Source organism: Eufriesea mexicana, unplaced genomic scaffold (assembly GCF_001483705.2).
Source record: "Eufriesea mexicana isolate 0111107269 unplaced genomic scaffold, ASM148370v2 scaffold1601, whole genome shotgun sequence".
NCBI classification, from domain to species: Eukaryota; Metazoa; Arthropoda; class Insecta; order Hymenoptera; family Apidae; genus Eufriesea; species Eufriesea mexicana.
Window position 1 is genome coordinate 172664 of NW_016909695.1, and position 13061 is coordinate 185724.

General features: G+C 34.9%; 2 protein-coding genes across 8 annotated transcripts in view; one reads left to right on the plus strand and one right to left on the minus strand.

Moving 5' to 3' along the window:
- LOC108548382 (uncharacterized) overlaps nt 1–13061 on the minus strand; it is a 177301-nt gene that overhangs the window by 152005 nt on the left and 12235 nt on the right. The gene's annotated exons all lie outside the window — the stretch shown is intronic.
- On the plus strand, nt 7352–10979 carry LOC108548386 (elongation of very long chain fatty acids protein AAEL008004-like). Its single transcript, XM_017901300.1, has 2 exons — nt 7352–7492; nt 10029–10979. Exons 1-2 carry the CDS (start codon nt 7471–7473, stop codon nt 10304–10306), a joined length of 300 nt encoding a protein of 99 aa, XP_017756789.1. The 5' UTR covers nt 7352–7470; the 3' UTR covers nt 10307–10979.

The following is a 13061-nucleotide window of genomic DNA, read 5'->3' on the forward strand; positions in this document are numbered from 1 at the left end:
TTACCTATAATATATAAATATTATTAACATTTTATTACAATAAATAAATAAATATTATATATTTGTATTATGTCATCTTACATTTTGACACACTAATTCATACATTTTAGCTAATAAAATTTTAACAGTTTATATAAATTTTATATGAATTCAGTCATGAGACCAACAGCTGCTGCATTATGCGACACACTCATCGAATGAAGGATAAAAACAGCTAATAGACGATAATTAAAAAACTCTACAAAATATAAAAAATAATATATAATATTATTATTTATAATGTATAAATATTATTAATATTTTATTATAATATATAATATTATATATTTGCATTATTTACAAATTTGTATTATGTCACCTTACATTTTGACACACTAATTCATACATTGTAGCTAACAAAATTTTAACAATTTATACAACCTCCTGCAACACTAAGATATTATATTTATTTTTCTTGATTTACTGACAAAATAACCACCCTGTATTTTTGTTCTCTCTTCCAGTAAATATATAAACATACCATAAGGTACAAGTCATTGCAATAACAATATTACCAACTATATCACCTAACATTTTCCCAAAATGAATTACGATTTCAATGCATGGATCATTTTGAAAATACAAAAATCACAAAATTAAAAATCACTGCGTCTCTACACGGTTTTTAATCAGAAGAACGGTGAGAAGGGGTGATTTAAAGAACGATGTTGGCGATAAAGAGCACATTCTACGAGTCCGTCGGCGAAAGTGCGTCAGATGCGCGAAAAAGATAGCCGGGGAAAGGGAAAGAAGTAACGAGGCTCAATTAAAATTATTAATGGCAAGTACCAACGTCCCTTGACGTAAGCCAACGTCGAACACGTTTCCAAATATGCTTCGCATCCGTTCTGCATCGAGCATAACTGCGACTATTATACATTTAAATACAACGCATAATTCTTTTCTATTCCTCTTGCAAAACCTAGCAACGAACTTATGGGATAACCTAATATTCTCAATCCGCCATTTTCCTCTCTGCGATTATAGGACGTTTGCACGATATTCGTTCTACTGCACTTTGATTCCTCTCTGATAACGATAGTTGGTTGTTCATGAACTTGGCACATCATTTTAGCATTTGTTAGCATATTATTTCAGCATTTAGCATTTGAAATTTCTCTAGTGCCGTTTCGAATACTAGTGCATCCGCGCGTGTCACTAGAACCGAGCGCTTTCGTCATGGTCCGCCATTTCCGTAGTCGGGAATAAACAAATGGCAGCCGATCTAGGTATATCCACTGCTGTCGGTGTTTTTCACCGTCACGAGCCTCGTTGCTTTTATAAATATAATTAAATATTCTTTTCAACACTAGAAGTATTAAATACTGTTTTATCAAAGAAAATTTTTACGTATTATAGGATACCAAAAGAAATCGCAAATCGGCTATTGCCAACAAAAACAAATTGTAAACCGATCGATATCTTCCAGAAGCAAACCGAAAAGTTATTCTATATAACAAAATTAAGTTGCGTGACTCCTCTACGGGGAGGTGAAGCGTAGGTCAAGGAAAGCATAAAAGCGTGGTCCTTGACAACCAAAACAGAGTCCTTAGAAATCGGTTGTGACCAGCACAAGCGTGAGTCGCTTGGTGTTGGAAAAAGAGTTTTAAAAGAATGCGTCCTTGCGTGTTTTCATTTCGTTAGCTTGATGTTCTTTTCCTAAGTTAAATCGGTTTACGAGTTTTGAGTTTGTGTTATCGTGTTCTTGTTCTTTCGGTCATTTTCGGTGTCTCAAGACTAGTATTGGCCATCCTACAATATCATATAAACAATCTACTGGTAATGTTGGATGACTAACGATTCGTTGACACTTAGTCACTAGAAGGGCCTGGCTGATAAATGCAGACCAATTTCAGAATCCAAAAACAAGTGACTCATTTCTACTTTCACTAAGGGCCAATGATCATCTTCACCTCACTGAAAGTTTTCAGTTTGTGTTATCGCGTTCTTGTTCTTTCGATCATTTTCGGTGTCTCGAGACCAGTATTCGCCATCCTACAGTATTTTTCCCGAAACTAAGATATTCTTGATATATCTCATTCGGCGTTCTTCAAAATTCTGTACTCGATTAGGTTAGGTTAGGTTAGGCACTTTCACTGCCACGTTCGTTATATATGACCGGTTATGGTCTCTCTTGTGACACTTGTAGGGTAGTGTCTTCTTTGTGGTTCTTGATGAGGATGTTACTGTTCATCGGTAAAGCTTGCTTCTAGCAGGCCCTGCCTTAGACCAGGGATACTTGGGTATCACAGGAACTTCTATTAACCCTTTGCACTCGAGAGGCGACTCTCAGTCACGTTTGCTTCGATGCTGTAACTCGAATAACGAACGATGATAATTATATTAACAACTACGAGCGAAATATCGAAATAAAATAATTCTATTCGTTCATTTCTCACACAAATGCAAGATTTTCTTTTTTATTTTGGCATAAAGAGTACCAGCGAGCTTATGAAAATCTAAGAAAAGCTTCGAATTGCTGTTTACGACGAAAAAGTCTTCGAGTTCAAAGAATTAGGAAAGGTATCGGATAATGGTAAGATGATTAAAATCAACAGTACCAATTGCACGTTTAACGTGGTAGGAAATGCAACTGGTTGTTCAAATTATTATCCCTGTACACTGGAAAATTTCCTCGTTATGAAGATATAACAATTCGAAGCTTTTCTTGTATTTTCCTTGTCTCAATGCTACCATTTATGTTAAAATAAAAAGAGGAAATCACGTGTATTTCATTTCAATATTTCACGTGGAGTTAGTTCTAATCTAGTAATATCTCGTGCTCGTTACTCAGGCTTCCAGGTATTGAAACAAACGGTGACTGACAGCGAGAGTTACCTCTCGAGTGCAAAGGGTTAACCACTTGCGCTGGAAAGCCGTGCCACGCACGTCGAGATGCTTCTGTTACCGGAACACCAGCAACGTGTTACACACGTCGTCGGGCGATTGTTGCAGAAAGAAAGATGACGTGCGTGGCACGTCGACTGTTAATAAAATTCTTTATCGAGGCACAGTTTCTGCTTGCACTTCATCGTGTAAAGTTATCAGTATTGACCCCAGACTGTAAAATGGAAAATGATAACGAAGCCAGTGATATCATTTGCGCACCGAAGTGATTTGCACTCGACTGTTCTGGCACGCGCAACAGTGAACTTCTTTGCACCGTGAGTGATTAAAGGAACCTCTTTTAAGTAGGAATCTATCTATTGCCGAGGGTGAGAACTTGGTCGCTACACCAATCATTCTTCTATTATTCTCATACCTCTACTTCGTTCTAAGATGTGGACCAAGATTCGTGAAAGACAGGTGTTGCGGCCCTAGGACCGCAATGTCCCAGGTCAAGTGGAGGACTGTTTTATGTCCTTATTGTCAGCATCCCTTGACTTCCATACACTCCTTGTCACCTAAGCCACCACTTGGGTAAACCGTGACAAAGACCGATGTATTACCCTTTAAGACGACAGGCATAAGGACCTAGATTGTTTAAACAACCAGCACCACCGAAAGACGCTGAAGCTAGCACACACCCCGAATATTATACCAACCAATCAGTAGACAGACGAACCTTATAAAACCACCGACGTAGCAGTCACAAGAAGATTCTTAGAGAAAACTCCATCACGAAAACACCATCAGCATCGAGACCTATCAACAACTCAGCGCAGGAGACTGTTTACTATAGAACTCTCTGCAGTTCAACAATAACCAGGCCTGCCTCTATCAAGTTAGAGTAGGCCGCATCCCAGCAACATTGTCGCAGCAGTGTAAACGGGCCTTAAAACCCCGCGAATTCTACTCTACATCTTTCAAACAGCGTCAAATGCCCTAAAAACAATTATACAAATTCGATAATTATAGTAAATTATACTGATTTTATTAGATTCCTTTATTAATTATATACTATGAATATACTAATATGCTTTCTTTAATGGTCACCAACAGATCATAGTCCAAAGAAAATGAAATTAATTTAATCATAATGAGTTACAAACAAAAACATATTCCTGTATTAAATAATCGCTAATTCACTTTCTATTTCATAAGACAGGTGACTACCAAAATTCCTCAATTTTTAATGTTACACTTTTATGACAGTTCTAAAACATTTTCAGGTCTCACGACGAGTGACTGGTTGCTCGTGAAGACTCCTATACCAATCATTCTTCTATTCTTCTCATACCTCTACTTCGTTCTAAGATGTGGACCAAGATTCATGAAAGACAGGAAACCATACAAACTGAACACGTTCATCAGATTCTACAACATCTTTCAAATGGTGTCAAATGCGTTAATTGTATATCATATAGTGGACATGGGATTCCATAAACTATACATCTTCGACTGCATAGAACCCACTTACGAAGATGGCACCTTGAGTCCAAGGGTATGATTTTATACTAAATAAAACAGTGCTCGTAAATAGATGATCGCCAAGTTACACGCATACAACGCGATATCCGTGTATGTGAGGCAGGCATATGTGCACAGATACCACGTTCGAGGAAAATATTTTGTCAAATTTTGTACAATCGATACTGACGTAAATTTATATCGTTATCTACAAGACTAACTCTAGATGCATAAATTAAGTAGAATTACATAACGGAAGCTGAAATATACATTGGAAATTTTACAGAAACGTGGTAAAGTAAAGTGATAGATTACATAGTCATCGATACACACACGATATAAGAATTATTCTACTTTTGAGATTGTGAACTCGTGGAAGACATAAAGGAAACAAAAATGCAGCAGACGCTTTAGCAATTCAAATTCATACAAATGAAACAATGCTTCCTGCAAAAATTGAAACAGTCGCCATATTCACAATAATGCTACAATGCGTTATACACTATGATGAGAAGTATACGAAACCGATATAATGAAAACGTAAGTTAGATTGCAGTAATCTCGGTTAGAACTATAGTCGTTGTAGTACATTAGAATTGTACATACTGGTCCAATATTTTGGTCTCACCCTATAGAGCTTTCAATCGAGACTTGTCGATCAATGTATTGCCTAATTCAAGGTTCAAGAATTTAACCTGTTGAAACGAGAAGAAATCGGCGGCCCTATTTTGCTTTCTAAATAGCTATTCATATATAATTAAACCATAATAACCAGTAGGAAAAGAGCTTACATTGGGCCAAAAACAACTCGTTCAATTAATTACTCTTCGCTAAACCTAAATAAAATCTTTTAAATATAGAAGAGCCTCGATTATCGGAACCAATCATGATGCATAATCATTCGAATAAGTATATTTTTCTAATGATTGAATAACACTATTTTCAAATGAAAAACTATTGTCCATATTGAAATATTCTGTAAAATATGGATATTAGACGTTGACTGTCATATGCCTTTTATATAATTAGAGAACAACGATAAAATTTCTATTATTTCTCGGATATAATGAAGAATTATCAAATAATATGGCAAAAATGGGTACAAGCTATTAATATTCCGTATTTATTTACGTCGTTCAAATTTTTAAAAAATGGTTAAAATAAAACAATTATCGCAAATTTAAGAAATTAGTATCACTGGTCTCTTGTGACCACCGTGGCAGCCATAGTGTTGAATGAAAATAGAAAACTTTCTCCAAAATTTAACAATTTTCTCCAATTTATCCCTGGTTCGGATAATCGAGATCCTGTAGCAAATTAATTCCGCGCGAAAATAATTTTTCTGCATCGATGTTACAGTCTGATCAATTGGAATATTACATACTGATCGTGAAAATCATCGATTTCACCGAGACGTTCTTGTTCGTACTGAGAAAGAAGCAACGTCAAATTTCGTTCCTGCACTTGTACCACCATATTTCGACGGTATTCATTTTCTGGTACACCATAAAGTATTTCAAGCCTGGCTCGACTTTAACCTTTTCCTTATACAATTCTTCGGTACACGTGATAATGTACACCTACTATTTCCTCGCGTCGTTCGGACCATCGATGCAAAACTTATTAAGAGGGGTAAAGCCTCTAATCACCGTAATGCAAATGGTGAGCAGACAATTATTTTGATAGAGATAACATAAGTTTACTACAAACATCTATACGTCTCTATATAAAAATCTCATATATCTATACATAATCTAATACACAAACATATATAATATTTGAGATTATAGATGAATATAATATTATCATATTAATAATATAAATTTTGATATAAATAAGTATCTAAATTGGGGAACAATTTACTTTCGGAATTGGTATAGTTTACATAGCATAATGAGTTTCACTATAATTCTAACTTCCAATTTTTATGATTATTAATTACTAGCACATTGATGTACTATTGGTTTTAAATGGGTAGAGATTTTAAACATCGTGGAGAAAATCTTGAAATGTTTATATAATATGCTTCCAGTGAATATATATACTGATTATGTTTTTTTTTTCTGTAAATAGGTGCAGTTTATAATTCTAGCATCGTATATACTGCAAGTTTTTGTTCTTCAATGTGAATTATCGACAACGACAACTATAGTGCAATTGGGTAACATAGGGATGAACTTCGTCTTATTTTACAACTTTTACAGAATGAATTATAGAAAACAAACTAAGTCGAAATTATAACCATGAAATACTCGAACAAATTTCATTCGCTGGACTAACTTTATCAATATAGTCTTAGATATGGTGAAAATATATTAAATTTTTGTACTATTGTAAATAAGTGTATACTGATACACGATGTCCGCGTTACGGTTTGTCACCATTTTTTTCAAGCATTTCCGGCAGAGCAATAAAAAATGTTTCCGAGAAAATATCTTTAGTATTCGATGGCCTAAATATTCCCATATTCTAAAATCTCAAAAAACGCATTTAACGTAAAGAAGTCAATATCATCTTGGTTTTTTCAAAAGGCATTGTATGATTTTGACGTTATGCCATTATTGCTGACGTCAAGGCAAATTCAGCGGTGTATTATATCGTGACCTTGAAATGACCTTAAACTCGAAAATATTGCATCACCGACGATCATCGACGAGTCCTGAAACCAATGGAACCAAACCTTCACCGATTGAACTAAATACATTCTTAGAATTTTTCGAACGGCACTTTGAAAGTGCGATTACATAACCGTTCGTTCACAGGAAGTGTCGACGTTAAATATTCAATTTATTTGCTTTTTCATGTCGAATTTACGTTAATTCAACAATTTACACATTCTAACGACTAAATTAATTGGTAATTTATTTCATAAAGCACTGTAATTTATGTACATTCGTATGCATACACAGACATATATATATCAAGATTAAACATCCAGTACTGCATTTTGATCACAGTTCATCGTAGGCCAATAAACGTCTCCACAACAGACTCGGGAGCGACACTTTGGTCGTGAAATACCATTTCACAAACAACGCCGAGAATTTTGAGGTACCAAAGGAACAAAGACGAACGACCATCATGTTATTACAGGAACGAGTGAGTGAGTGCGAAAATTGTGGATTATAAACCTCATCGGACCGCAAGAAACGATTTGTTAGAACGAAATAACAGTGTTAGAACCTCCGAGTTATCATAATCACATTTGCACTATGCTTTCATCGACTTTGAGTAACAAAACATTTATAAAATTTAAATTTGTCTGAGGAATGGTGCGAAAGCAAGAAATCGATGCTTGGGAATCACCCAGCGTGAATTATTTCGCTGTTAAAGTAACTGTTTCGAAAATCATAGAGAAAAATGGCGATACATGTCTAACGAAGCCTAACGAAACAGAGTGTCGAAGAATTATTATACATAGTGCTAATTATTTTGTCACAAAAATCGTGGAAAGCAAGGAATTCGTTAGAGTAATAACAGACAATATAGAACATCATTCGAAAACAAACTTATGGTGACTGTGACTTGCTTACAAATAACTATAGAATATTTTTAAGACGTAGACTTAGAACAAAGCACTAAAGGATTATAACGGGTCTTGTAGTAGCTAAATTCTAAATACTAAGCAATTCGTGATCCGATATTGAATTTATTTAGACTATTAGGCTTTTGTACTAAGCACCTGCCTGCCACGGGGCTCATAAGAGGTCGGGGCCAGGCCACGCGAGGTAAGTAGTTTCTCGCAACCCCGTCATTCTCCGTCGTAAATCGAAAGTGACGCGGCCGCAGTCACCTCCAGGGTAGAGTCCCAGTGAGGATGACCCTTCACAGGGCCTAACCTGGATGGAAGAGTCTCCTGCATCTCTGACCTTCGCGTGAAGGGAGTTTCGCCTACTTAGAGGGAGGCACTTGCCTTCTAGACCGGCTTAAAAGGGCCCATTCTGGAAGATTGTTGCCAGTTACAGTTCCACAGCTGTCCAGTTGTCAGTTATCCAGTGAATTAGTCAGTTAATCAGTTACAGTGATAGTCACCTAGTCGAAACTCGATAGTCAAGAGTTCGTTAACTGAAAAGTGGCAGAATAAAGTGTTGTCAGAGATTTACTAGTAGCGACTTCGTTTCAGTACTTTGTTAAAACCACCTGTGATAGTGACCTTCCTACATTATATGCATACCTAACTCTTAACTTCTTTAAACAATCTATAAAATAATTATACTAACAGATTATCTGCATTTTGATAGATTCTCTTATTAATTATATACTATCGATATTCGAATATGCCTTCTTTAATGATTAACCCTTTCAGTGCCGAACGACGATGTATCGTCATTTGCTACCCCTGCGAAAAGTGCCAATGACCATGTATCGTTGCGTATGCGACGGTCCATTATTCTTCGCATTGCGAGAAAGTTTTATCTTAAAATAAATTTATAAAACGTTATAAACGGTCTAATTTCGTTCCAAAAGAATTTGAAAGATTGTTTTTGGGTTTAACTTTTTGTTATATTCTATGCTGGTTGGTGTCGAGGCTCTGTATACGCTAGAGTACTATGGTAGAAACTCGACACGGAATAGTTTCTTGGGACCGTAATCGCAATATGTTTATGACAGTGTAGTGGGTGTAAGCACTGTGCTCTTTCAATTACGCACAGTAACGACTGTTTATTGACTCGAGTATGTGAAAAGGGCAGAAAAAAGCCCGGCAATCAGCGCGCGGGAAGAAAAGTGTTAAACAGTGTGTGCATCAGTAAGCATCGATGCTAAATAAATTGTTTGTGTGGTTAAAAATAAGGAAATATTACATATCTTTAGTAGGCAGATAACTGAATATAAATATTTATAATAATACCAAAATTTGTTTTCAGTGATGTTATACTAAATCTATTCGTTTAGTAATAAATCAGTCTGACGCTTGCCGTGCATCATGGAGCTATCCTTTCGTTCTGAGCTCCGATATTGGCTATTTTGTTAAAAGTGATCGAAAATGTAATACTTATATTCCATACTACGTGACCGACATAAAACTGTGATCAAACGATGATTATTCATATGTGCAAATATTGTTTGTAGAAGAGAAACTCGTTTCTATGTTTTCCAACATGTTCTATATTGATGTTATTTGTATGATTTTCAATCAATATTGAAATATATTATTTCATTATTAATTGCATTATTTTTCCTTTCTTCCGTAATATGCTGCACTTTGAATTTTTTAAATATCATTCATAGCTTGATTTTTATTAGCTTTTTCCAAAACCATAGTAAATTCGTCAAATTCGTCCGGTTATCTTTGCACAGGCACCTGTTTTTCAGGTTATTTCATAGGCACTAAAAGGGTTAAGAACAGATCATCGTCCAAAGGAATTAGATTAATTTAATCATAATGAGATATAAACACAAACTGTCCTTTAACAGTGCTGAAACTGTACTCATACAGCACTGAAGATGATCAAAGACTGCAATGAAACTGTGCTGAGACTCTACTGAAACTGTATTGAAGCTGTCCTGAGACTGTACTTGAACCATATTTCTCTATTAAATAATCGCTAATTCATTTGTTTAATCCATAAGACAAGTGACTACCAAAATTTCCCAATTTTTAATGTTGCACTCTTCTGAAGGTTCTAAAACGTTTTCAGGTCTCACAACGAGTGACTGGTTGCTCGTGAAGACTCCTATACCAATCATTCTTCTATCATTCGCATACCTCTACTTCGTTCTAAGATGTGGACCAAGATTCATGAAAGACAAGAAACCATACCAACTGAGGACGTTTATCAGGCTCTACAACATCTTTCAAATAGTGTCAAATGCCCTAATTGTGTACAATGTGTTAGATCTGGGATTCCATAAACAATTCATCTTCAGTTGCAGAGAACCCACTTACGAAGAGGGTACTTTGAGTCCATGGATATGATTTTATACTAAATAAAACAGTGCTCGTAAATAGATGATCGCCAAGTTACACACATACAACGCGATATCCGTGTATGTGAGGCAGGCATATGTACACAGATGCCACGTTGGCGTAAAATATTTTGTCAAATTTTCTACAATCGACACCCGATGCAAAATTATACAGCTATTCGTAAGAGTGTCGCTAGATCCATAACAGAAATAGAAATACATAATGCAAATTTCATGACAGAGTGGCAAGGTGCAAGAGACTGATTACCAAGTCATCAGTGCATGACCGATACAAGAATTATTCTACTTTTGACAACGAAAACAAGTGTATGACATAAACGAAACGCAAATGCAGCAGACCCTCTTGTAATACAAATTCATACAAATGTAACAATGCTTCGTGCAAAAATTGTAGCAGTCGTCATATTCACGATAATGCTATAACACGTTATGCAATATTATGAGGAATATGTGAAAACGATATAATGACGTCATAAATTAGATCGACGTAATCGTAGACAGAATTATGGTCGTTCTAATTCATAATGACACAATATTTTGGCCTAATTTTTGATATTAACACATTACGACTTCACCTTAGGGAGCTTTCAATCGAGACTTGGCGATCACTATATTAATAAATCGAGATTCAAAAATATAACCTGATGGAACTAGAACACAATCAATGCCCTTATTTTGTTTGCTAAATAACTATTCCAACAATAATTAAATCATAAGAGTTAACAGGAGAAAGGCTTCCATTGGGCCAGAAAAGCAATTCGTCTTCTAAATTATATTCTATTAAAATTGAACAAAAATCTTTTAAATAGTAGATCTCCAATTATCCGAGCCGAACCTGATGCATATTTATACGAATAATATTTTTGTAATGATTGAATAACGCTATTTTCAGACGAAAAACTATTGTCTATATTGCAATATTTTTTGAAATATGAATATTACCACGTTGTCTGTCACGTGCCTTTTATATAGTTAGGGGCCCACGATGAAATTTCGATTACTCTCGGGAGATATCGAAGAATTATCAAACAATATGGCAAGATAGAGTGGAAATTATTAACCCTTTAGGCTCGAGAGGTGACACGCAGTCACCATTTAATTACGTTAATTAATATATCAAATTTAAAATTACCTAACGATGTGTGGAATACCGAAGAAAAATAATTTTACGTCTTAATTTGCATGTGATTTCTCATTTATCATTTTAAAAATATCGTCGACTCTATGATAGAAAGTCTTCGAATTACTATTTTTCTGTATTTCTCGAGTGCAAAGGGTTAATATCCCCGAAATAGTTAAAGTAAAACAAATATCTCAAATTTGAGAAATTAGTATCACCGATCACTGGTGACCATCGCGACAGCCATAGCGTTGAATGAAAATAGAAAACTTTCTCCAAAATTTAACAATTTTCTCCAGTTTATTCCTGGTTCGGATAATCGAGATCCTGTAGCAAATTAATTCCGTGCGAATATAATTTTTCTGCATCGATGTTACAGTCTGATCAATTGGAATATTACATACTGATCGTGAAAATCATCGATTTCACCGAGACGTTCTTGTTCGTACTGAGAAAGAAGCAACGTCAAATTTCGTTCCTGCACTTGTACCACCATATTTCGACGGTATTCATTTTCTGGTACAGCATGAAGTATTACATGGCTGGCTCGACTTTAACCTTTTCCTTATACAATTCTTCGGTACACGTGATAATGTACACCTACTATTTCCTCGCGTCGTTCGGACCATCGATGCAAAACTTATTAAAAGGGGTAAAGCCTCTAATCACCGTAATGCAAATGGTGAGCAGACAATTATTTTGATAGAGATAACATAAGTTTACTACAAACATCTATACGTCTCTATATAAAAATCTCATATATCTATACATAATCTAATACACAAACATATATAATATTTGAGATTATAGATGAATATAATATTATCATATTAATAATATAAATTTTGATATAAATAAGTATCTAAATTGGGGAACAATTTACTTTCGGAATTGGTATAGTTTACATAGTATAATGAGTTTCACTATAATTCTAACTTCCAATTTTTATGATTATTAATTACTAGCACATTGATGTACTATTGGTTTTAAATGGGTAGAGATTTTAAACATCGTGGAGAAAATCTTGAAATGTTTATATAATATGCTTCCAGTGAATATATATACTGATTATGTTTTTTTTTTCTGTAAATAGGTGCAGTTTATAATTCTAGCATCGTATATACTGCAAGTTTTTGTTCTTCAATGTGAATTATCGACAACGACAACTATAGTGCAATTGGGTAACATAGGGACGAACTTCGTTTTATTTTATAACTTTTACAGAATGAATTATAGAAAACAAACTAAGTCGAAATTATAACCATGAAATACTCGAACAAATTTCATTCGCTGGACTAACTTTATCAATATAGTCTTAGATATGGTGAAAATATATTAAATTTTTGTACTATTGTAAATAAGTGTATACTGATACACGATGTCCGCGTTACGATTTGTCACCATTTTTTTCAGGCATTTCCGGCAGAGCAATAAAAAATGTTTTCGAGAAAATATCATTAGTATTCGATGGCCTAAATATTCCCATATTCTAAAATCTCAAAAAATGCATTTTACGTAAAGCAGTCAATATCATCTTGGTTTTTTCAAAAGGCATTGTATGGTTTTGACGTTATGCCATTATTGCCGACGTCAAGGCAAGTTCAGCGGTGTATTATATCGTGAC

Bases quoted from the DNA above. Each gene is read 5' to 3' on its own strand.
- LOC108548386 (XM_017901300.1), top strand. From the start codon at position 7,471: ATGTTATTACAGGAACGAGTGA. The intron at 7,493-10,028 runs GTGAGTGCGAAA...AAACGTTTTCAG, and splicing joins GTTATTACAGGAACGAGTGA to GTCTCACAACGAGTGACTGG.